Source organism: Ustilaginoidea virens, chromosome 1 (assembly GCF_000687475.1).
Source record: "Ustilaginoidea virens chromosome 1, complete sequence".
NCBI classification, from domain to species: Eukaryota; Fungi; Ascomycota; class Sordariomycetes; order Hypocreales; family Clavicipitaceae; genus Ustilaginoidea; species Ustilaginoidea virens.
In genome coordinates, this window is record NC_057316.1 from 5,743,675 (window position 1) to 5,766,332 (window position 22,658).

The 22,658-nt window shown below is 54.5% G+C and overlaps 7 protein-coding genes across 7 annotated transcripts; 3 read left to right on the plus strand and 4 right to left on the minus strand.

The window, feature by feature from the left end:
* Window positions 1-5,544: 5,544 nt before the first annotated feature.
* UV8b_01311 (uncharacterized protein) lies at window positions 5,545-7,911 on the minus strand (the record flags this gene model as incomplete). Its single annotated transcript, XM_043138809.1, has 3 exons — window positions 5,545-5,650; window positions 5,814-7,398; window positions 7,485-7,911. The coding sequence occupies 3 exons, from the start codon at window positions 7,909-7,911 to the stop codon at window positions 5,545-5,547; spliced, it is 2,118 nt and encodes a 705-aa protein (XP_042994743.1).
* Window positions 7,912-9,088: 1,177 nt separating this feature from the next.
* Window positions 9,089-9,553, minus strand: UV8b_01312 (uncharacterized protein; the record flags this gene model as incomplete). Its single annotated transcript, XM_043138810.1, has 1 exon — window positions 9,089-9,553. One exon carries the CDS (start codon window positions 9,551-9,553, stop codon window positions 9,089-9,091), a length of 465 nt encoding a protein of 154 aa, XP_042994744.1.
* An 812-nt stretch (window positions 9,554-10,365) lies between these two features.
* Window positions 10,366-10,997, plus strand: UV8b_01313 (uncharacterized protein; the record flags this gene model as incomplete). The annotated part of the gene is made up of 2 exons (XM_043138811.1): window positions 10,366-10,444; window positions 10,594-10,997. 2 exons carry the CDS (start codon window positions 10,366-10,368, stop codon window positions 10,995-10,997), a joined length of 483 nt encoding a protein of 160 aa, XP_042994745.1.
* Window positions 10,998-12,800: 1,803 nt separating this feature from the next.
* UV8b_01314 (uncharacterized protein) lies at window positions 12,801-14,574 on the plus strand (the record flags this gene model as incomplete). Its single annotated transcript, XM_043138812.1, has 6 exons — window positions 12,801-12,847; window positions 12,918-12,972; window positions 13,046-13,129; window positions 13,221-14,179; window positions 14,266-14,329; window positions 14,473-14,574. 6 exons carry the CDS (start codon window positions 12,801-12,803, stop codon window positions 14,572-14,574), a joined length of 1,311 nt encoding a protein of 436 aa, XP_042994746.1.
* Window positions 14,575-15,089: 515 nt separating this feature from the next.
* On the plus strand, window positions 15,090-15,987 carry UV8b_01315 (uncharacterized protein; the record flags this gene model as incomplete). Its single annotated transcript, XM_043138813.1, has 3 exons — window positions 15,090-15,522; window positions 15,614-15,706; window positions 15,776-15,987. The coding sequence occupies 3 exons, from the start codon at window positions 15,090-15,092 to the stop codon at window positions 15,985-15,987; spliced, it is 738 nt and encodes a 245-aa protein (XP_042994747.1).
* A 397-nt stretch (window positions 15,988-16,384) lies between these two features.
* On the minus strand, window positions 16,385-17,613 carry UV8b_01316 (uncharacterized protein; the record flags this gene model as incomplete). Its single annotated transcript, XM_043138814.1, has 3 exons — window positions 16,385-16,452; window positions 16,532-17,388; window positions 17,516-17,613. The coding sequence occupies 3 exons, from the start codon at window positions 17,611-17,613 to the stop codon at window positions 16,385-16,387; spliced, it is 1,023 nt and encodes a 340-aa protein (XP_042994748.1).
* Window positions 17,614-18,954: 1,341 nt separating this feature from the next.
* Window positions 18,955-21,338, minus strand: UV8b_01317 (uncharacterized protein; the record flags this gene model as incomplete). The annotated part of the gene is made up of 2 exons (XM_043138815.1): window positions 18,955-21,254; window positions 21,326-21,338. 2 exons carry the CDS (start codon window positions 21,336-21,338, stop codon window positions 18,955-18,957), a joined length of 2,313 nt encoding a protein of 770 aa, XP_042994749.1.
* Between the last annotated feature and the right edge of the window lie 1,320 nt (window positions 21,339-22,658).

Below are 22,658 nucleotides of genomic sequence, written 5' to 3' on the forward strand. Positions count from 1 at the left end.
AAAAGGAAATTTCATAAGGTCTATGCTATAGAAGACCGCGGTCCGGCTTCCTTCTTCCTAGGTGTACAGATTATACGAAATAGGAAGGAAGGTCTATTGTAGCTACACTAAGCCCAATTTATAGCAGAGGTTCTAGCTAAATTCGGCTTATAGGATACTAAACCTCAGCTTATTCTACTTCAACCAGGGATTCTAAATGAATTTAGTGGAAAAGATCTTAGCCCTACTGATCAGAGCCTTTATCAGAGCCTTACTGGCACTATAATGTGGCTTATGATGATGACTAGGCCCGACCTAGCATTTCCTATCCAATACCTTTCTCGGTTTATATCGAAAGCAACTAATGTGCATCTAAATGCTGCAAAAGGCAGCTTTAGTTACCTTAAAGGCACTGAGAACCTAGCTATTTGCTTTAGTGCTACTAAAAGCAACCAACAGCCTATTATAGCCGCTTATTCTGATAGCGACTTTGCTGGCTGTAAAGAAACCTCTAAATCTACTGGAGGCTTCCTGACTACTATTAATAGTGGTCCTATTAGCTGGCGTTCTAAGCGAGCCTCTTTAGTAGTGCTATCTACTTTAGAAGCTGAATCTGATGCATTACTTGAGACTATCCGCGAGGTATAGTGGCTTTCTAACCTTTGTAAGGAGCTAGAAATTGATATTTTACGCCCTATACCGCTATACTGCGATAACTAGGGCTCCATTTCGAATTCTAACGACCCTAATCAGCACGCTCGCACTAAGCATACGCTATTAAAATTCCGGTATATTAGGGAGCAAGCCCAGCTGGGCTTGGTTAAAATTACCTATTTATCTACTAATAGTATGCCTGCTGACGGTCTTACGAAGCCACTGCCGGGCCCTAAATTTACTAGGTTCCGCGAGTTACTAGGTCTTAGGGCCTGCTAACTTATACTAACTTACTTTTACTAAGGTTTTTCTTATGTTTTTCCTTAGCACTTTTTACTGCATTTTCTTTCCCTATCCTTTATACGATTAGCTTGCTACTACAGTAGCTAATCAGAGGGGGTATTAAAATCCTATAGTAGCCTACTAGGCTGCTGGCCTTATGCCCTACTGGCCTACTAACCTTCTGGCCCTTATACCGCCTCTTGGACTTACGGTAGTCTTACCAACCTTAGGCCTTTGCCTTTTACCTTAGGATTTTCAGTAGATTATTTACTGTATATCAAGTAAGGTAGGCCTTGCTAAAAAGGTGTGGCATTGCTAAATTAGCGTGGTGGGCCTACTAGTGTGGTGGCGGCCTACTAGTGTGGTGGCTAGTCTACTAGTGTGGTGGGTAGTCACTAGCGTGGTGGCTAGTTACTAGTGTGGTGACTAGTTACTAGTGCGGTGGTTAGGGTGGTTGGAAAGGCTGGATATAGTGGGGCTGCTGACGTATTATATACGTGGCATAGCGAGTATTACGGGGAGCTTTCTTACTGGCTACCTTGGATGCCTGGGCCCACCCCTCCTTTGTGTATATATAGGATAGCTTTTCCCCTTCTTTCTAGATAGTAGAAGGGCAGCACAATCGAGTCTGTTAATGCACTATATGCCTCTTAACTTCCACCTTCCCTGCGTTTCTGGTTATCTTATATTTGCCTTGCCTTTACACTTGCCTTGCTTTATAGCACTTGTATAGTCTTAGGACTTGGTGAAAAATCTAGTATTTATACTAAGATTAGTTCACAGGTCGCAGACAGTCTTGTGCCATCTAGCTAGCTAGTAAGGCTCTGCTTTTATAGTGACCTTGAAAATTGCAATAGATATCTTCTTCGAAATATTATCAAACCCGGCCTTTGCGTAGGCTCTTTGGGTATAATCTTCTTAATAGTATTATTATTCTAGAGGGTGTTCTGGAACGATTTATCGGTAGCCTTACGGTAGGCTGGCGGGATCTCTAGCTAGGTTATCCTATAACCTGGGTCGGTCTGGGTTTACTAGTCCTTCCGTTAAGACGGTCCGTTTATCGGCCTAGGTAGGCCAATAGTGCCGGGAGGGGTCTAATGCCGTGCCTATCTTTAGTATTATTGGGTGAGGCATTAGAGCCGGTAGTTAAGGCATTTAAGCCTATAGTTAAGGCATCCAGGCCTATGGGTTTTGGCTGCGATACTATGATTCGTGATATCTAGTATTAGGGGCAGCTGTTTTATTAATATTAGGGGCTTGCCTAGTGCCGCTAGTAGCGGTATATCGGGGAATATTGATATTGGTGGCCTGGAGGGTATCGCCAGCAACTTCGAGGGTATTGCCATTAGCACTCTCTATTGATTGAAGTATATTATTAGGGCCTATAACCTGACCTTTGGTCCTTATGGGCATACTATGATTCCAAGGGGCATTAGGATAGCCGCTTCAGCTAGCTTAGCTAGGGGTATAACCCCTAGGATGAAGTATTTAGTCGGTCGGGCTATAGTCATCGTCCGTTGAATGTTATTATTACTATTAGGAGCTTTCCCCTGTTTTAAATAGCGGCCTATTATAAATAGGCGCTTTCCCTTTCTATTATAGCAGCCGGCCCCTTTCTTCTTCGGTAGGAATAGGGGCCTTCTTTAATGTAGATAGAGGGATGAGGGGTTATTGTGCCGTTAGTATTATAAAGTCCCTGGGGGTCGAAGGGGCTTATAAAGGTCTTCGCGAGGGTAATCGCGAGGGTATTCGTGAGGGTATTTGTGACGGTATCTATAAGGGTATTCGAATAATTATAGTAGGGAGTGAATTCCTCGAGCTTATAATAAAGGAGGCATTCTGGTTTATTTGCATCTCCCGTTCGGTATAAGCAGTAGGGACTAATTATTCCCTATCTAGATTTAACCGGGATATAAAGGTTTTGCGTGCAAATTGGAGATCTATTTCCTCTTGAGGCCACTTAGGCATATGCTCTTGTTGGAGATAATAGGTAAGGGTCTTAACTGCTAACGATCCTATGCTTCCAATATATACCCTACGTTCCCATAGGGTTGTTCGGAATTCCTATAGAAGCCGTTTATTAATACAGTTAAATAGCTCCTCGGTCTATTCCTTATAATTATCACGGAATTATTCCTATAGATCATCATCCATCTCATCGCCTATTGTATAGTTATTAATGAGGTAGGCAATACAATTATGTAACTGTTCGTCCGTGGTATTAGCAGGGTCAATCTGCCCTTTTAAATTAGCCTAGTCTTTTATAATGGTATCGGCGTAAGGCCTAAGCTTTTCGGGTAATAATCCTTCTATTGTAATATTGATAGGAGTAGGCGTATGTATTAGAAGGAAGTAATTAATAAAAGAAAGAAGGAAGTAAGGAAGAAAATCAGGAAAGAAGTAAGGAAGGAAGCAATAGTCGGGCAGGATGTTATAGGCATTCCGATTACTTATTTGACTATTAAATATAACAGTAAATAGGTTCTTTACCGTTGTAAGGCTCTGAGTCGCTTGCGTAAGAACCTACGTTTGTATGCCTACTAATGGTATTCACTAGCTGTTATACTATTAGTGTGATATTTAGCGATTGTTCCTTGTGATAGACGAGTAGGGAAGGTTAAATACAATCAGTTTATCCCTTAGTTTGTGATATCTATAGCCGTTCCTTTAAATAGGCTAGATTACGTTCCTTATTAGTACGATTTGATTAAACCGTCTCTTCTTGCTAGTCCTAGCTAATCTATAAAGTGAACTTTAACTTTACTGATCAGTATTAGTGTCATATTAAGGGGTACCTAGTTGTACGTAGGGTTGCGCGCGTGGTATTAAGTACCGTGAGGTCACCGGTCAAAGGTATGATTACTTCTTTGATTATGACTGACTAACTAAGAGGAAAGAAAGGAAGCAAAAGAGTAATTATATGATGTGGCCTTTTTGTGCGTGCCGCTGTCACGTGTATCGGCGCAGTCGGGCCGGGCTGCCCGCGTGCCCTACCGGGCTTAGGGGTAAAGGGGCAAAAGGGGCTAAAGTGGCCATATCGTGCGCATCGGGTGTGCGCGGCACATCCATTGCAATGTGCCTAATTGGTGCCCAATTGGGCACCTTGCGACAGCGATTCCGACAAAATTAGCCGCAGAATATACAATATAATAACTACTTTATAAACAGTATAATATAATGGTAATATTTCCATATTATTTTTAATTAAATACTTTTTAGTATTATTTTGTTATATTTTATTATATAAATATCTTATTTCCACGCATTACTATTTATTTATTGTATATAAAGCTATTTAAAAACAATAAGCATAAACTATCGTATAAACTCACAGCTTCATCTCACTTTATCAAAGTCTCGGCTTTAATATTGATTGATTTTCTCGACGGATATATCAAACGTACTAAAACACAGACTCGCCGTCGCGGCTGTAGAGGCAAACCCATTGCCGGCGTTGCTCCCCAAGCTCGGTCGGCGCTGGATACAGCCTTGCCAATGGCCCAGACGTCGTTTACCGGCGTCTAGTTGGATGCCAAATCCCGTTCGGCACGCGACCGTAAAACCGCGTAATGTATGTAGCCTTTGCCAGACGGACGACCTGCTTCAAGAGGCTCGAGTTCACGGCCCTGTCGTCCGCTACGACGGCCTGGCCCACGTCTCAACGGCTCGCGTCTCGCGGCCCCGGAACTACAGCAGGGAACTCGGCAATCTGGCATCTGGGCAAAGTTTTCGCTAGGCGGCGTTGACTTGGGCATTGGCTTTGCAAGGGGCAATGAGTCCCAGAGGCTGGTGTTCCGAGCAGGGGATCTTAAACAAGCACCGCTTCGGATATAAGTTAGAAACTCGTACTAATATCGCCCAATCGGGGTGGAAACGATAGAGAAGACGGACATGATGATATATGACACTTTTTTAATAAATTATAGTTAAAATACTACAAAAACAGTCTTTAAGCATTCTATTAATACTAATATAGCAGCAATAGTACACCGGGTCTCATATACACATCCGCGCGCTTATTTCTCAAATATAATACTATATATATTCCAGGCTAAGAAAGCCCAAGTATATCAAGTTTAAAACACACTTAAAACACGTCATTTATTTAAACCCAGCTGGCTGCGTGCAATATGCGCCCTTGCCTCTTCTTACTAGCTGTCATCCCAAGTCCCTGCATGACTGACAGGTCTCTTGTAAAATTACAAATGCCAATGCCATCCCGAAGCAATTAAAGTACAGGCGCAGAGGACATCATCATCTGATGTATATGTACGCAGCTTCAAGGAAATGACGAGTCAATCCGAAGCAACAACTTGTTCTGCAAAACCACAGACTACCTGCCTATTGAAGTCGAGAATTCCCGAGTACGGGGTAGTCGTCGGCACTTATTTACCGCCACGGGTAGCGGCTATATATAGCCTTCCCCCCCCCCCCCACCACGCCCACGCTGAATCGGGTTAAAAAGAAGTTACCAGACTGCAGTTGGATCCAATTGCGCCACCGTTAATGACGAGAAAATAAATACTTCTAAGTCGCCCGATTCTTCCGTCGCCAAAGGCACCGGTAAACTTCCAACCCTCCATGATTTACATTCCAACCCTTCAATTAAAAACACCGCATCGCCCTTCTCTAGAGCTTAGCGGCGCCGACGGCGGGGGCGCTATTGATACTGGCATACATGGCTTCAATCTCGGCGTGGAACTTCTTGGCGGCTTGGGGTCTCTTGAGCTTCAAACTATTGTCCAACCAGTCAGCTTTCACGTGAAGAGCAAGTCGCAAGTGCAAGTGAGTAAACACGAGCACAATGACGAGGAAGAAAAAAACAAGAGGGGTTGACGAGACGTGTTTCTATAAAAAAAAAAAAAAAAAAAAAAAAAAAAAAAAAAAAAAAAACTTACGTAGGGGTGAGCAGCTCGTTCGCGATGCTGAACGGCTCCACGTCTAAATATACGTCCCTAACCTTCTCGAAGCTGTTGAACTTGTGCTTGCGCCCAATCTTGTCGAGAATCTTGACGAAAGCCTGCCTCACTTTGGCATCCTGGGCTGCGGATCGCAAATCGTGGGCATCAGCGGTGACACTGCGGCCCAGTATTTTGGACGCCCAGGCCGGGAAGTTCTCGGGGTCGACGCCAAAGATGGCCACGAGACTTGACTCCTTGGCATCGCCGTGGACATAGCCCATGTTGACGAGGTTGGTGTTTGCCATGTAGACGTTCTCGATGCGCTCGGGGGAGATGTACTCGCCCTGGGACAGCTTCAACACGTTCTTCTTGCGGTCGATGATCTTGAAGCGACCGAGCTTGTCGACCTCGCAGATGTCGCCAGTATGGAACCAACCATCCGACTCTAGGGCCTTCTTGGTCTCCTCCTCGTTCTTGTAGTACTCCCGGAAGACGGCCGGCCCGCGAACAAGAAGCTCGCCTCTGGGGTTGGGCTTGTCGTCGACGGTGTAGTCGAATTCGGGGACCGACTCGAGGCACAGCTCAACGTCTCCCATGGGTGGGCCAATGTTGCCGGTGGTGAAGTCGCCCTTGATTTGCACAGTTCCGGTGGCATAAGTCTCCGTCATGCCCCAGCCCTGCTGGAAGTCGTTGGCAAAGGCGGCGCGGAGGAACTCCTGGACGTCTGGGTCCAGCTGCGCGCTGCCGCTGATCATGGTGTGAGCGTGGTCGAGGCCGACGGCAGCGCGAACCTTGCGGGTCCAGATTCTGTCCCAGAAGAAGTGCGTGTTGGAAGCCTGGCCGGGGGGAGCCTTCATGGCCATCTTTTTGGCCTTGATGACGTGTCGCGACAAGGCGCCGCGGACACCCTCAGCCTCTACCGTTGCCGCGCGAATGGCCGAGTTGAACCGGTTGAAAAGACGGGGTACAGAGATGAAGCCGGTGGGCTTCAGAATCTTGAGGTCATCGACGAGACCCAAAACGTCGCCTCGGAAGAAGCCGACAGAAGCACCTTCGGAGAAGGCGATGTGGTCAATGAGTCGGCCGTAGATATGCGCAAGCGGCAGGTATGACATGTGAACGTCGCCTTCCTTGACGTGACCGCCAAGACGAGCGGCGGCATTGGCGGCCACGGCATTTCCGTGCGTGAGCACGACGCCCTTGGGTGGTCCCGTCGTGCCAGAGGTGTAGTTGATGGTGGCAATGTCATCCCAGCAGGCACCACGTGTGGGCCGGCCAGACTCGAGACCAATCTTTTCCACCTCGGTCATGGAATAGATCTTGATGCCGTGCTGAGCGGCAAGGTCGTTGAGGACATCGCGCTTGGAGAGGCCAGGGAGCTCACCGCTTTCCAGGGGATCCATGGAAACGATGATCTTCAGTGTGGGCAGGCGCGGCGCGAGCTTGATCAGCTTGGAGACGTGCGAAAGCGAGCACACGACACTGGGGAGTTCGGCGTGGTTGATGATGTACTCGGTGGCATCGGGGCCGAGAGTCTCGTAAAGGGAAACGGTGTAGAGCGATTGGGAAGCAGCTGCGAAGTCTGCAAATGGACAAGAGGAGGGAGGGCGTTAGCTTGACGACGCATTGTTGGCAGTCGGTTTCGGAAGCTGACGGCGACGTGCTTACCAGTGATCTGCCATTCGGGTCGGTTTTGCGACCAGACTCCAACACCGTGCTTGTCCTTGGGATAACCGATGGACTTGTGAATCTCAACGAGGCCGGCACCAAAGTTCTTCCTTCGCTCCGCCACCTGGCCGTAGGTCATCCATTCGTACTTGTCGCCCCAGGTCTGAGTGGTGGGATTCCACATGCGGGCACCCATGCATCGCTTGCTGGCTCGCCTGCGAGCCGAAGCCTCGAACAGGTCGTGAAGGGAGCGAATGGCCGGGTCGAAGGTGGTGATGAGTTCCCTGTCGCGAAACCTCCAGCCTCTGTAGACGGCGCTGCGTCCGGGACGCTCAGATCCAGGAACAGGGACACCGTAGGGAGAGCCGGGGGGAGGAATAGCGCCCAGCTCTTGCTGAAGCGCGGCCACATCTTTAGCCGGAGCCATTTCGGGATATCTGCGCAGTCCCAGAGCGTTTTTCGAGAGCTCAAGTCGGTTCCCAGAAGCAAACCGGGACAGAAACTCTGCGACGTTCCCGTGTCCGTGAGGAGAGGAGCAGCCGAGGACAGAGGTAAGGCACAGAAACTGGAGGACGAGAGAAAAGGCCGATACAGGAACGGCGGGCGAGGGATGGCGGAGGAAGAAGAGAAGAGCGGAGGCAGAGCAGAAGAAGAAGCTGACTCTGGGGTAATGGCTGGGGAAAGAGAAGAAGGGGGATTCGACGCCGACGGGACGCCAGGTCGAAGCGTGGACCCGCGTGGTGGACGGACTACACACATGTAGGGTGGGTGTGTAGGGAGGGGATGGATCCGTGCTTGCTGGCCCTGGGGCTTTGAACCGAGGCCCTCAGCGCCCAGTCCCGTCCCCGGGGGGGCCGAGGCAGCTGCGCTGACCCAAGCGGGAAGGAGCACTCCATTTGAGTCGGGAGAGAAGGAAAGCCATGGCGACAAGGCAGGCAGATGTCTGGTACAATCAGTCTAGGAACAAGCTGTGGCGACGAACGAACGAACGAACGAACGAATGAATGAATGAATACTCGAGTGCACGAGAAACATCCAGCCGTGGCAACGGTGCATAGAACAGCAATTGTTGCTTGTGAGGGCGGACCTGTGTTTGGCATTTGGCCTACCGGCTTATTTGGCCACTGGCTTCTTTGGCCTATGGGATTCATTTCTGAGCCAATGGTGTGTGCCCTTGGACGGTTCAATGTTCGTCCAGACTTGAGCTTCAGATTCATGTGCTGTGGGCCCCTTATTTAGCGGGGGGTGTGCGGGGAGAAGACATGGATGGATCAGTGACAGGCACCAGGTACCCAGGTACCTAAGGAGGTAGGTACATGTGGCAACTTGAGTACTCCGTTCCCGGGGTGACAGCTGCCCACAGCATGTCTAGCGACCCGAACAGAGCTTGCCACCTGCCACGCTTGTCCGTGGTGGAATCGACCCTCATTATCACAGCACTGAGGAGCCAAGTCTGCGGCTCAACCGAGGGTTTCAACCACCAAATCAGCGGGCGCCATCTCAACGGTTTGCCCCGCGAGTTGGGGAGACGCGGACGACATCTCCAGAATCCCAACGGGCCTGGCAGACAGATTTGTTAGGCTTCCGCCGCCTCGTGCATCGCATCAGGAGGCGCCATGTGCCCTATCGTCGACGGACCACGTTCCTGCGCCTGCTCCGTATCTGTCGTGTCTGGTGTTTGTTACGCCAAGAGGCCGCTGCTGCGCACAAGGTGCCCAAGTTTGCGTCGGGTTAAGAATAGCCCAAAGCTTGCTTGTTTGTCCCGGCAGCCCGTGTTGCTTGTACCGGGGAACGGCTGGTCTGCTGGCATCGCGTCGTAACGTCAACTGTGCAGGCACAGGCAGGCACCGGGCAGCAGGACCCCCGCCCGGGCTCGTTTCTGAAAATCGGCTGCCTCCGCCATCAGCAGTCGCATCGACAGTCGGCTTTGCTGGGAGATTTGTCGACCCGACGTCTTGCTTGTGCATTGAAGATGCGAGCAGAAGATGCGAGCGGCAACTGGGACAAGAGACGGGCCTTGGAATCCAGCCATGATTGACGCGAGGCTCGGGGCTGGATTTCCTGCCCATTGTCAGTGAAGGACATGGCAAGTTTGCTACCCGTTGAGCTGACGGCACATGGGGCGACACGCACGAAGCCGACGCGACACGGACCCGGCCATGGGCCCTTTATTTGGAACTGTGCCGTACCCGGTCGTTTCAGCCGGAAATGCCACGCTCTTGGAGTATCGGGGAGTTGTGAGCCTCAAGCTCCTGTCTCTTCATCATTGCTCATGGTAGCTCACCAGACTGCGCCCGTCGCGCGTTGCAGGATGCAGGTTGCAGGATGCAGGTTGCAGGTTGCAATATTCCTCCCCACGATTACTCCCTCGGACAGAGGGGAAGCAGAATCAACGCAAACGCGACAAGAACGCACAAGGACCCCTTGCGCGGCATCTGCCATGTATGCGCCAATGATCCGAATCCCATCCGTCTCTTGGGCCTTGGCACGGCCCTCCCTCCACCTGGACTTTTCCCGAATCCCATGGCCAGGTAATGGACTCGTGTCTGGTGGGCCAAGAGCCGGTTCCGTTACCTGACTGGAGCTTTGCGAACGGCAAAATCAACGGCAACGTCAACGTCAACATGGACATGGACCCCAGTTGCAGTTGGAACCGCTCTTTGTCACGCCCAGGCAGCAGCGCGTTTCCATGTCTCCCTTGGCTCTGTTTCTTCCTTGACTCTGCTTTCCTCTTGCCTGGTCCCATTCCTCCTCGCCGTCTCAGTTTCGCTCGCATCTCGACCGAATCAACCATCCCGTCGTCGTCTTCGTCTTCGTCTTCGTGTTTTATTTTGTTTGCATTTCTGCAACAGACGCCCCCGCGTATGAGCGTAGGAGCAGCATGGGTCAATTAAGCCACATCGCGCTTAGAGTTCTTCAAGGCGCTCTGGCCGGAGCCAACCTTGGCCTATCCGCATACAGTACGTCGAGATTGGACATGCGTCAAATCACCCCCCCCAATCCCAATCATGATTCATGACAATGATATATACCTGTGCAAACGACTGACCAAAGAACTTGCTCCTTGGTCCCTTTTTTCCCTCCCCCTTCCTGTTCCTGTTCGTTTCAGTCGTAAATTACCATGGCGTGAATAATTTACAATCTCCTCCTGAAGCAGTCGGCTTCCTGCTTTTCGCATCAATCTTGTCCATCCTGTCCATCCTGTATCTCGAGCTCGCCCCCAGATTCCTGAACCGCATCGCCCATCCGTACGCCTCCCTGGCTGTGCAGGGCCTCAACACGATATGCTACTTTGCGGGCTTTATCGCCTTTGCCGTGTTTCGCGGCTACTTGGCCTTTTGCCAAGGAGATGAGTGTAGTGCTAGTCGCGGCGACGCAGTCATTGCCGCGGCCGCCTTTTGCGCGTGGATTGCGTCTACCATCATGACGGCGAAGCAGATGATTGTCGGAGGGGTTGAAGCAAGAAGAAAAGCCGTGCAGATGAGGGAGGTCCAGTTGTCGCGGGGGGATTGACATCCGGGGGGGGGGGGGGGGGGGGGGGGGGAACTTGGAAGGGGGCTGGGGTAGCTGAATAAGCATCTCGGCTTTACGTATAAGAAATGGTGTCTTTGATGTTGCCGCATCTGGCATGAGCTATGTAGGATACGAAGTCGTTCGGGCTGGCGATGGGACTTGACGGCGAGTAATGCCTGGCGGCCCAAGGCTAGGTACCTAACCTACCTACAGTGGGGTTCCAAGAGTGTTGCAACAAAAACGCGCAACGCGAAGTCTTCGCGCCTCGATCCATTTTACCCTTTACATCACAACGCCTCTACTATGCCACAACAATGCCCGGAAATCGTGCCTTTGGTGTGGAAATATCAGGAAATCGTCAGAAGAATCACGAATTTTCGCAAACACAAAAAGCTGCTATAGTTGCAGAATTATCGCAAGGTAAAACCTACCGCGCTGTAGCTGCTGCATTCAACGCGTCACCATCAACAACATATAGGATATTTAAACGCTGGAAAGAGGATTCAACCTTGGAAAATAAGCCTCGTCCCGGCCGGCCATTGAAGCTTACAAAGGCCGAAAAACGCTATATTGTTCTTCTTGTCAAAAGGAATCGCAGCATTACATATAGTGCCCTAATTGGCGCCATGGGTGGCCGAATAAGCCGCTCAACTATCCGACGGTGCCTCCGTACTGGCAACGCAAATCTTAGGTATGTAAGGTACCTACCTACCTAGGTAGGTTAAGGAGGTAGTTCGTGGACTTGGGCTGAAGTCGAGTACTTGTAGGTAGCGGGCGGGTCCTGATGACGCAGAAGGGGATTGACATGTCAATAGACAACAAGTTGACGGAAGGAAGAAACTTGTGCGGACAGGACAACTGGAGCAGCTGTCAATAAACAGCAGACCAGGTCAACTACTGTAGGTACGCATCAGTCTACCAGAGTTGACCGCACGGAGTACAGGAGTATACAGTGGACAATGGGCTGCGCTAGGTACCTAGGTAGTTGAACGTTCCTCGCGACTAGACAGACCAGACGCTAATAAAAAAGTCTGGTCTTATCGAATATTATATTTGACCCGGCAGCTTCTCGTCTTCTACCGACAAGCCTCCAGAACCCGAATAGCCAGATCGAGACGCACGAGGGACGACAACGACAAGCCGCCCCAATGAGACGACGACCAGCTCTTCCGAAAGCCCATCCAGCAGCCATCCAGCGGCCAGCCACGGCGCTAACACGACGACGTGCAATGGCGTGCTCGCGCCCAGCCCCCCCTCCCCTCGCTCGCTGATGTCCCATCGCCGACATACGGACAGCTGGGTCGCGGCGGAGCATGTCGTCTGCCGGGGACAACTGCCGAGACACACAAGGCGTTGCAACGCGTTGGCTCTGGCAAAGTTCTCCTTGCGCAATGCCGCCTTGCAACGACGCCATAGGGGGGGGGGCATGTGACATGCGCTTGTTTGAAGGACGACGAGGTTGTCCCCTTATAGCGCCTCGGACGGCCACCCCTCTTTTTCGTTTTGGCATCCATCATTCCATCTTGCACCGACGTCTGCGTGCTCTTCCCTCTTGTTTCCGGAATAACGAAACCCTTGCCGAGTACTCTGTACTTGGGGTTCCATCTCGGCTGCGCTTTGGGTGGGTTGGAAACAGATTCCCGCCTCCCGTCCCTCTGCGAGAAAAAAACAAACAATAATAAAAAAAAAAGAAAAAAAGTTAAAAACAGGCAAAAGAATAGGCAAAAGCGTAGAGATCAAGGGGATCAAGGGAAAAAAGAAAAAAAGAAAGAGAGAGAGAGAGAGAGAGAGAGAGAGAGAGAAATGTCCGATCTGAGCAAAAACTTTGAGACGTTGCAGCTCCATGCTGGGTGAGCTCCAACCCCAACCACCAAATCTCAACGTCTGATAAAACGATCCGGCGCTGAAAAATTCCGCCAGCCAGGAGCCTGATCCGACGACCAAGTCCAGAGCCGTGCCCATCTACGCCACCACTGTAAGATGCCATCCACTGGGCGACGTGATCTCGGGGCGAGGCAGGACTCGGGGGCTGACACGCAGGCTGCAAGAGCTACACCTTTGATGACTCGGCTCACGCAGCGAGGCTGTTTGGCCTCAAGGAGTTTGGCAACATCTACAGCCGCATCATGAACGTGAGCAACCTTGGGCCACGGAGAATCACAACAGCACACACATGTTGGCAGGGCGCTGCTAACGGCAGAAAAAAAAAAACAACCATTTCAGCCCACCGTCGACGTCTTTGAAAAGAGAATCGCCGCTCTCGAGGGCGGTGTTGCCGCGCTCGCCACCTCGTCCGGCCAGGCCGCCCAGTTCATCGCCATCAGCACCCTGGCCCACGCCGGCGACAACATCGTGTCGACGAGCAACCTGTACGGCGGCACGTACAACCAGTTCAAGGTCTTCCTCCCCCGGCTGGGCATCACGACCAAGTTTGTCGACGTGGACAAGCCCGAGGACGTCGCTGCCGCCATCGACGACAAGACCAAGGCCGTGTACGTCGAGAGCATCGGCAACCCGCGCTACAACGTCCCCGACCTCGAGGCCATCGCCCGGGCGGCCCACGCGAAAGGCGTCCCGCTGGTCGTGGACAACACCTTTGGCGCCGGCGGCTACTTCATCCGTCCCATCGACCACGGCGCCGACATTGTCGTCCACTCGGCCACCAAGTGGATCGGCGGCCACGGCACCACCATTGCCGGCGTCGTCGTCGACTCGGGCAAGTTCGACTGGGGCCGGCACGGCAGGCGGTTCCCCCAGTTCGTCGAGCCGTCCGAGGGCTACCACGGGCTCAAGTTCTGGGAGACGTTTGGCAACGTCGCCTTCGCCATCCGGGCGCGGGTCGAGGTCCAGCGGGACCTGGGAGCCGCCCTGAACCCCTTTGCCGCCCAGCAGCTGCTCCTGGGCATCGAGACTCTCAGCCTGCGGGCCGAGAGACACGCCCAGAATGCCCTGGCCCTGGCCAAGTACCTCGAGGGCAGCGCCCACGTGAGCTGGGTCAGCTACCCCGGCCTGGAGAGCCACGCCCACCACAAGGCGGCCCGCAAGTATCTCACCAAGGGATTCGGCGGGGTGCTGAGCTTCGGCGTCAAGGGCGGCGGCGCGGCCGGCAGCCAGGTGGTGGATGGCTTCAAGCTCATCTCCAACCTGGCCAACGTCGGCGACGCCAAGACGCTGGCTATACAGTAGGTTTCGCGGCCCGCGTGCTTTTCACCCAGAACAAAGTTTTCCGTTCCCCCCTGAAAGCTGACATCCTTGGTCCTGTTCGCAGCCCCTGGACCACCACGCACGAACAGCTGTCTGAGGAGGAAAGGCTCAGCTCGGGCGTCACAGAGGTACGTTCCCCCCCCCCCCCCCCCCCCCCGCCTTGGTCCCTTGAGCTGGAAACGGGGTGTGCTGAGCCAACGCAAATACCCTCCCAGAGAAGAGGGCTTGGTCGTTTGCCGTGGGGGTGGGGAGTGCTAATCATTCGTCACAGGACCTCATCCGCGTCTCCGTCGGTATCGAACACATTGACGACATCATCGCTGACTTTGAGCAGTCGTTCAAAGCTGCCGCGGCGGCGGGCCCCACGTCGTGATTCTGGGAAATAACTTGCTGTTGTTCGTTTTCTGTTGTCCGTTGCCTATTGCCTGTTGCCTGTTGCCTGTTGTCAGTTGTCAGTTGTCTGTTGTCAGGTAGTCTTGCATTGGCCTTGGGATCGCCACGATGATGAATTGACAATATTCCCACTTCCTGCCAGTCATTGCATGTGCACCCGTTCCAAAACCAAACAAAGCCAGGGCAAAAGACGCAAGCACAAGAAAAAAAGAAAAATAGAGAGAAACCTCTTGACTATGCAACACCTCGTAAAGTTTTATCCTCAGTTTTATCCTCCCCGCCGCGATTCCCAGATCCGCCCTCGCCCCTCTCCCCCGTGCATCGCACCGTGCACATCGCACCGTGCAACACTGTCCACCCGTCCCCCCGTCCCGTCTCCCGCAACCCAGCTCCAGCCCTCCTTCCCTCCCCCAACTTACCTCTCCCTCTCGCAACCTCGACACATCGCCCAAAAAAAAAAAAAACCAAAGCCAGACAACCACCCCCCCAAAGAACATGCGTCTGCCCGCCCTCGCCCTCGCCCTCGCCCTCGCCGGCGCCGCCCTCGCCGCCGACATCACGCTCCACCTCGGCCGCCCTGCCAACCCGTCCGCCCTGCCCGCCAGCACGCGCGCCACCCTCTCCGCCCTCGGCGCCCACCTCTCGGCGCCCCTGTCCTCCGCCAACACCTTCGTCTTCCGCAACGTCCCCCCGGGCTCGTACCTCGCCGACATCCACTGCCGCACCGACGCCTTCCGCCCGCTGCGCGTCGACGTCCTCGCCCCCCGCGACGGCGCCGAGCTCGTCCGCGCGTGGGAGACGTTCCGCGGCAACGACTGGGCCAACACGGGCGAGGAGCTGCTACCCCCGCGGGAGGCCGGCGCCGGCGCCCACGCCTTCCAGGTGCGCAGCGCAGGTCCCAAGACGTACTTTGTGGACAGGCCGCAGTGTGAGCGGGATCCTTGACACCCCGCAGCTTTCTTAACCCCCCCCTCCCCCGACATCTGGGTCGCGGGGCTAACACTGTGAAAATGCGGCAGTCTCGGTGCTGAGCATTCTCAGGAACCCCATGATCCTGATGGGCCTCGTGAGCATGGCGCTCTTCTTCGGCATGCCCAAGCTCATGGAGAATAGTACGTGATGCCGGGGACCCTTGCTGGCGGGTGGTTTTGTTCGACTGCTAAAAGATGTGCCGGGTGTAGTGGACCCCGAGATGAAGGCCGAGTTCGAGGCGCAGCAGCGCAAGTCGCCCCTGAACGCGGTCCTCGGCGGCGCCGCGCAGCAGCAGAATCCGCTGGGCAGCTTCGACATGGCTGCCTTCTTGGCCGGCTCGAACAAGAATGACGACTCGAGCAAGAACGACGACTCCAACAAGAAAGACGATGCCGGGCGGGACGAACCGGTTCGGAGGTGAATTTTTTTTCATTTTTTTTTTCAACACCATGTACCCTCGCGGCTCTGTTCCGTTCAAAGCAAGACTCTTTTAGTGCTTGCGGTGTGCTGGGCGGCCCCTACACGGAATCGACGTTTGATAGATGAACCTGTGCATGCGCGTTATGCAACGCGGAGCCCCCCCCCCAGACTGGGCCGGACTGAATCGGAACGACTATAACGGTCTCAGGGGGGTTTGGAGCTTTGACAGCACGCCGCTAGTGTAGGAACCATGATTGCCGCGCAATCATGCAAAAACTGGTACATATCATGACATGCCAGCCAGGGCGCGTTTGACTTTTGCTTCCCTGATAGCCACTTGCATCAACCCCCCCCCTACCGCGCATCATGCTTCCCTCCGGACTTTTCCTCCGGGCTTTTCAAAAATCGCCGCCGCCAAAGTCTCCGCCTCCGAAATCGTCATCATACGCATTGTCCTGACCTGCTTCTGCAGAGAGAAGAATGAGAGTCAGCAACCGTCGTCTCGAGACATGAACAATGGCAAATACAAGGGTTAGGTCACCTACCATATCCCTGCATGTACTCTGCTTGGTCGTGATCGTGGATGGCATCCGCAATCAAGGCCCCGCCCAAAACACCGGCACCCAAGCCCAGGGCACCGCCGGCGAGGCCCATGCCCATGCCACCCATGCCCGATTTCCTAGCCGGCTGCTGCTGCTGCTGCTGGTGGTAGCCCGCCTGAGGATAAGGCCCGGGGGCGTAGCCACCACCGTAGCCGCCTTGAGGACCGTATCCAGGCTGGCCGTACGGGGGCTGACCGTATCCTCCTCCGTAACCGCCGCCCATCGGGGAACCTTGCTGAGGGTATCCTCCGTACTGCTGAGGCGGCGGTGACTGGTAATAGCCCTGCTGCTGCTGCTGCTGCTGAGGATATCCCCCACCATAGCTGGACTGCTCTTGCTGCGTGTTCTTGCCCTTACCAAAGAGCTTCCCTAGGAAGCCGCGGTCCTTGCCGCGCGCACTGTCGGCCCGAGGGGGCAACTCTGATGGATACTGCTGTTGCGATTGATTGCCTTGGTAGCCTTGCGTATACGAATCAGCAGCACCGCCGCCAGGATTGCCGTGGCCAGCAGGTGGTGCAGGACCGCCTCGAGCCTTGGCGTCCTCCTCGGCTTGCAGCTTTGCCGCCAGCTGAGCATCTTGGTCTGGGGCTGACGTCAGAGCATGAGCGGCGGCGGGGAGCCCAGACTTGTCGTCTGTTCGATCTTGGTAGGGGTCCTTCTTGACGTCGGCGGTGACGGGTGCATTCTTGCCCGGCTCGTACCCAGGCGGAGGATCAGACGGGGCGTTGTCGTCGACCGGGAAGACCGGCTCCGTGGGCTTATCCCATTGCGACTTTTTCGTGTACACATTGACGTAGAACCTGCAGCGCGGGACGGCGCTTTCTTTAGCCACAGTCTCGGAAGGGAGGCGAAACGGCAATGCGTGAAAAGATGAAAGATGCCGTCGTCACGGGGCCGGGGAAAGGGGAGGGGGCCAGCAAGTCTCACCACTCCTTGTATTGTTCGTTCCAGCGCGCAACCCATCCAGCTGGTACTTCAGGCGCCTTTGGAGGGGGCGGCCCTGCAGGCGGGGCGAACTCATCCATCTCACCGGGGATGGTGCTCTGGCCGATTCCGAGTCCGATTCCGATTCCGATTCCGATTCTGATTTGCGGGTTGGGTTTTTGTCTTTTTTCGCGTTCTGAAGGAAGACGGGGGAGAAAAAGAATGAGCCAACGTTTGTTTTCGACGCCTTCTCTCTGAAGCGGGAAGACGGAAAGGAAAGGAAGGAAGGCAAAGGAAGGAAAGGAAATATAGCCTGTCTGGTACGACAGAGTGAGTCCAAGTGGCCGGAACTGACGAACGAGGGGAGGCAGGGGAGGCAGGGGAGGGGAGGGGAGGGGAGGGGGAGGGGCACTGTGTACCTCTTCGGTACTTTGGCCGGTACAGTACAGCACAGTACTCTTTTGGAGACTGGGTCGGTCTGCCGTCCCCAGGCGGGAGCACCTGTAGGATTTTTTTGCCGTCTTTTGTAGGGAAAGTTTCTTTCCGGAATAGGCTTTCGGAGGATACGATGAGGGGGGGCGACGAGAGTTTGCGGCCACATATACGAAGTGCCCGACGAGAAAAGAAAAGAAAAGAAAAGAAAGCCGGCCCATGCAGCGCGCGTATTTACGCGTAGATTGGATTGATGAAGACGTAAAGACGTGCAGAGCACAGTGTTGCCGACGCAGCGGTCGTACTCCGTACTCCGCATGGGAACCCATCGCCACGGGCCTTCTGGCGTTCCGTCGTCTGGCAACGCACGCAACTGCGCCACCTGACTCAGCCACCCATCATACGAAATGCTTGGGGGCCATGTGACGGACCCCCCCCCCCCCCCCCGCCGCTGTCCACATGGCGTGCCGCGGTGAATCCTAAAACTCCACCAGACCACCACTCCTCCGTATACGACGCACCTCTCCGTCCCGGATAGAGAGTTTCGTCCAGTTTGGCAGCCCCCACCGACCACGCACGCGCCCCGAGGTTTCCGCTTTCCCTACGTTCCAACTTCCTGGCACGTCAAAACCCGAGCCGAGCTTTGACCTAGAAGACTTTTGATGGTGGGCTGCATGCATTCATTGATGTGTAGCCAAAAAAGTCCACAGCGGAACTTTGCTTTGCAGCGGAGATTTTCTGCGCGCACAAGAAAACCGACAACCTGGCATGCGATGCACGCACGACATTACCGAGCTGCTTCTGCAAACCAGCTCATCTCCTTAGCATGGGGAGAAAAGCAAAAAAGAATTTCCTCCCTTCTTGGAATTGGATCCCTTTTGCTTTCTCAGAAATTATATTCCTTGCCGATATCTGTGCTACCCCGTGGACAATATGGAAGAAACCCCAATAAAAACAAAAAAAAAAAAAAAAAAATGTCAAAAGAGAAATCGCTGCCCCTACTTGATGATTCACACATATCCTACGTCGTCGTCCCCGGTGCGCCTCTCCCCAAACAGATACGCCGCCTCCAGGCAGTAGCGTCCATGCCCTCTCTCCATCCGTCTCTCACTGCCGTAGCATATCAGGACCGCATCCACGATGCCGCTGAGGATGCCCTCCATGGCGCCCATCACCGAGTACCCGATAAAACCAGCCATGATGCCCACCACGTAGGCGTAGGCGGAGCCCCGGACGCCCACCCCGTCGGGCAGCTGAACCCGGAGCTGCTTGGCCGTCATGACCCAGCCCGCAAACCCCAGCCCCGTCGCCATCACCAGTCGCGTCGCGACCAGAAGCAGCTTGGCCAGGCGATACGGGAGCAGGCCGCCGGCTTGCCCGCGTAGTCGAAGCGCGCGAGGAGTCAGCGTCGTGGTGGGGATCGAGGGGGACACAATCTCCATCTGGTCGAGGCCCCTCGCCGACACCGCCAGGCTCTGCGAGTGAATCGCGGCATACGTGACCGTGAGCGGGTTCGTCAGAGCCACAACCGGGGTGGGGATCCAAAACGCTGCCACGTTGCTGACCGCCATGCCCATCCGCCTGGGGAGGAAGAGCAGAGGGGCCCGAATCAGCAGCGAGAGCAGCGTCGACTCGCAGATGCTGCCAAACATGGTCGTCGTCGCGTGACCCAGCGCGGCCGTCACGATGTCCCGCGACGGCGTGACGGGACCCGCGTTGCGGTGAAAGTACCATTGCGAGACCGTGGCGGCAGTCGTCGCCCGGTGGACGGCGTTGATGACCGCCAGAGTCCACACGTACATCAAGACGAACGCGGCGCCCAGCCACCAGCTCGACAGGCGAATGACAAACCTGACGAGCGACTTTGAAAAGTAACCCCCCATGAAGACGCGGGTGAACATGGCCAGCCACGCCCAAGTCCAGGCCACGACGATGCCCAAGCACCCGAAGCCCACAATCAGCAGGCCCGAGTTTTGGGCCAGGATCTTGGACGAGAACTGCAGCACGTCAATCGCTTGCTGGATGGCCCGCCGGCCCTTGACCACGAGCCAGAGCCACAGGACGCACGACGCCGCGGGAACCAGAGCCACCCATCGCATAACAGAGTCCTGCAAGCTCGAGCCGCGCGTCCTCCCCTTGAACGACGAGACAAACGAGTACAGCGACAAGGACAAGGTCACGACCGGCACCGCGATCAGTATAACGCTGACAAGAGGTCGCACAAAGGAGCGCAGCGTGGCGAGCCAAACGAACGACACAAACACTGCCACTACCGTGTCAACGGCTAGCATGTCGAATGACTTTTGCAGCGTGGAATAAATCGTGTCCCCAACCGGGTTCTTCTGCGGAGAGGTGTGAAGCCACACAAGCACAAAGGTAGACATCATGGCCGCCAAGCTGATCAAGAAGATCCAGGCAAAAAATGGGTCGTGCCGAAACAGCTCGCCCTCGACGGCAAAAGTATCAGGCTGCGCCGCCTCTGCTTCGTGCTCCCCGGCATGGTATCTGCCGAGGCTGCTGAGATCCGACTCGGCCGTAGAAGTCCTTCTCGACATGAACGGTTCGCGCTCGGGTTGTGACTTGAATCGTTGGAAGGGTGGCGGGCCAGAATCCGTTGCTGCCTCGCCTCCCAGGAGCGATTCGAGAGGATCCTCCTCATCACCACCACCTGCCGGAGAGTCCAGCCCAACGTCAACCATTCTGCTACTCTTCGCCCGTGGGCTTCGGCCATTGTCGTGGTTCTCTCGACTGGATCCGGGGTCCTCCTCGTTCTCTTCTTCGAATAGAGTGTCACCAGCCGGGTGTGGTTGGTGCGAGCTCCTCGTCCCGTTCCAGCTGCTTCTTATACCGCGCCCGAATGCTCGCTCACGATATGGACTGTTGACGATGTCTTCTCTGGCGCTGTCCTCGATGGAGCCGTGACTGTTGGCCGACTCGGTGCTTTCCGCAAGCTTGCTTGCAGCCGCAACCCGCCGCGACCTCTGCAGAGCGAAGAGATCCGCCGCCTCTCGCTCCCGCTCTTCCTCATCGTCCTCTTCCCGAAAGTCGTCGACGGTGCTGTGGAACAGGGGCGCATCTTGTGCCGCGGATATTCTGGATGCGAAGCCTAGACTGCCAAACCGCGAGCCGCTCCCGTTTTGTTGGTATGGATTGCCCGCATATCCTCTCGACAAGAATGACCTGTGCGCTGGATTCCCTCTACCGACATCTCGTCCAGCGCGGCTCGGTCTCGAAGGCAGCCAGTCGTTGTCGCCCTGGCCAGCGAAACCAGACAGTCTAGACTGCGACTGAGCCAAGAATCGTGATGCATCTGTGCACTCTCGGGTCAGCCCATGGCAAACTGAACACGAATACAGAAAGAGGCCGGACTCGTCCACAGACATTCTGAAAACATGATGCAGTCTGTTAACAACGTGTTACGTGGCCCCCGAATTCATCATCCGCCTCCACGCGCCGCGACTGGGTAGGTGGTGAGCTTTTCTCCGTGACAAGCCTCGATTCACCGGTGGCTATAGGCGGATCCGTTATGTGTACTTGCACTTGGTAGCTGGGACGAAATCCACCTCGACTCTCGTTGTGGAGCGGTTGCAAAGAATGCAGATGCTGACGGCGATGATGCTGATGACGATGACGTTGTGATGATGCAGATAGCAGAACACGCGAGATCGAATGCAAACGTGGAACAAAGTCTGGAGCGATGTATGAGGACGACGCAGGAGCGGAATGCGAGGGTGATGATGATAACAAAGCTTTGGAAGAGGACGGGGTCACAGTGAGCAGACGCTCTTGGTCATGGGACGCGAGGCAGGCGGGTGAGGCCGGCGTTTTGGGGTTATCAATTTGCTTGCACAAGCGACCGACGCCTGCTGGGACTGGTACCGGTTTGCCCCGGGAACTCTTGCCTAGGGGCAAAGTACCTCGACCCGGGGGCCGCATGCACTCAAGTGGGCACGCTAGGCGTGTGGTCAGCGGTAGCCGTCAGGCGGGGGGAGTCGCCGGGTGAACGTGCACTGAACACCCCGAGGGCCCAGAGCCCAGCCCCCCACCCAGTGCACCAGGCCACCCTGAGATCCCAGCCGTTTGATTGATTTCACGTATGCGTGCGGCCGTCGCGGCTCTTCGCACTCTTGCCTTTTGGGCTTGCAGATCCAGGTTAAAATACGAAGCGGTTAACTCGGCCCGGCTGAGTGGTACTTGGCAGCGATTAAGTCAGGAATAAGACCAACAAAGACGTAGTGTGGTTTAGTGTACAAGCCAGGTGTCTACTTGCAGCGGGCGGCGGGCGGCGGACAGCGGGCAGCGGACAGCGGGCAGCTGACAGCGGACAGCGAAGACAGGAAGGAGCAACTCGCGCGCGCTTGAGTTCTGGTGCCTAACCCAAGGGTACAGGTACCTAGTACTCCGTACACCGAAATTCAATTTGACGCTCTCATCAACCCGTGGGGCCAACCATCAAGATGTCGTGCTTGCATCATGTATTCTCGGGGGTACCATCAATTTTAACAGCCGACGCCCAACTCAACCGCTGTACTTTGTACTTGCTCGTCTCGAGAACCCAGGCCCTCATTGCAAACATGAACCCTTGGGAGCTTGGGGTGCTTTCAAGCGCCGGTTGCCAGTCGCGGCCCTTAAGACCGGCGCATAGTTTATTGACCCATCTGCTATCCGCAGCTTTTTAATTGTTTTCCAGCTAGGTAGGTAGGTATGTAGTAGG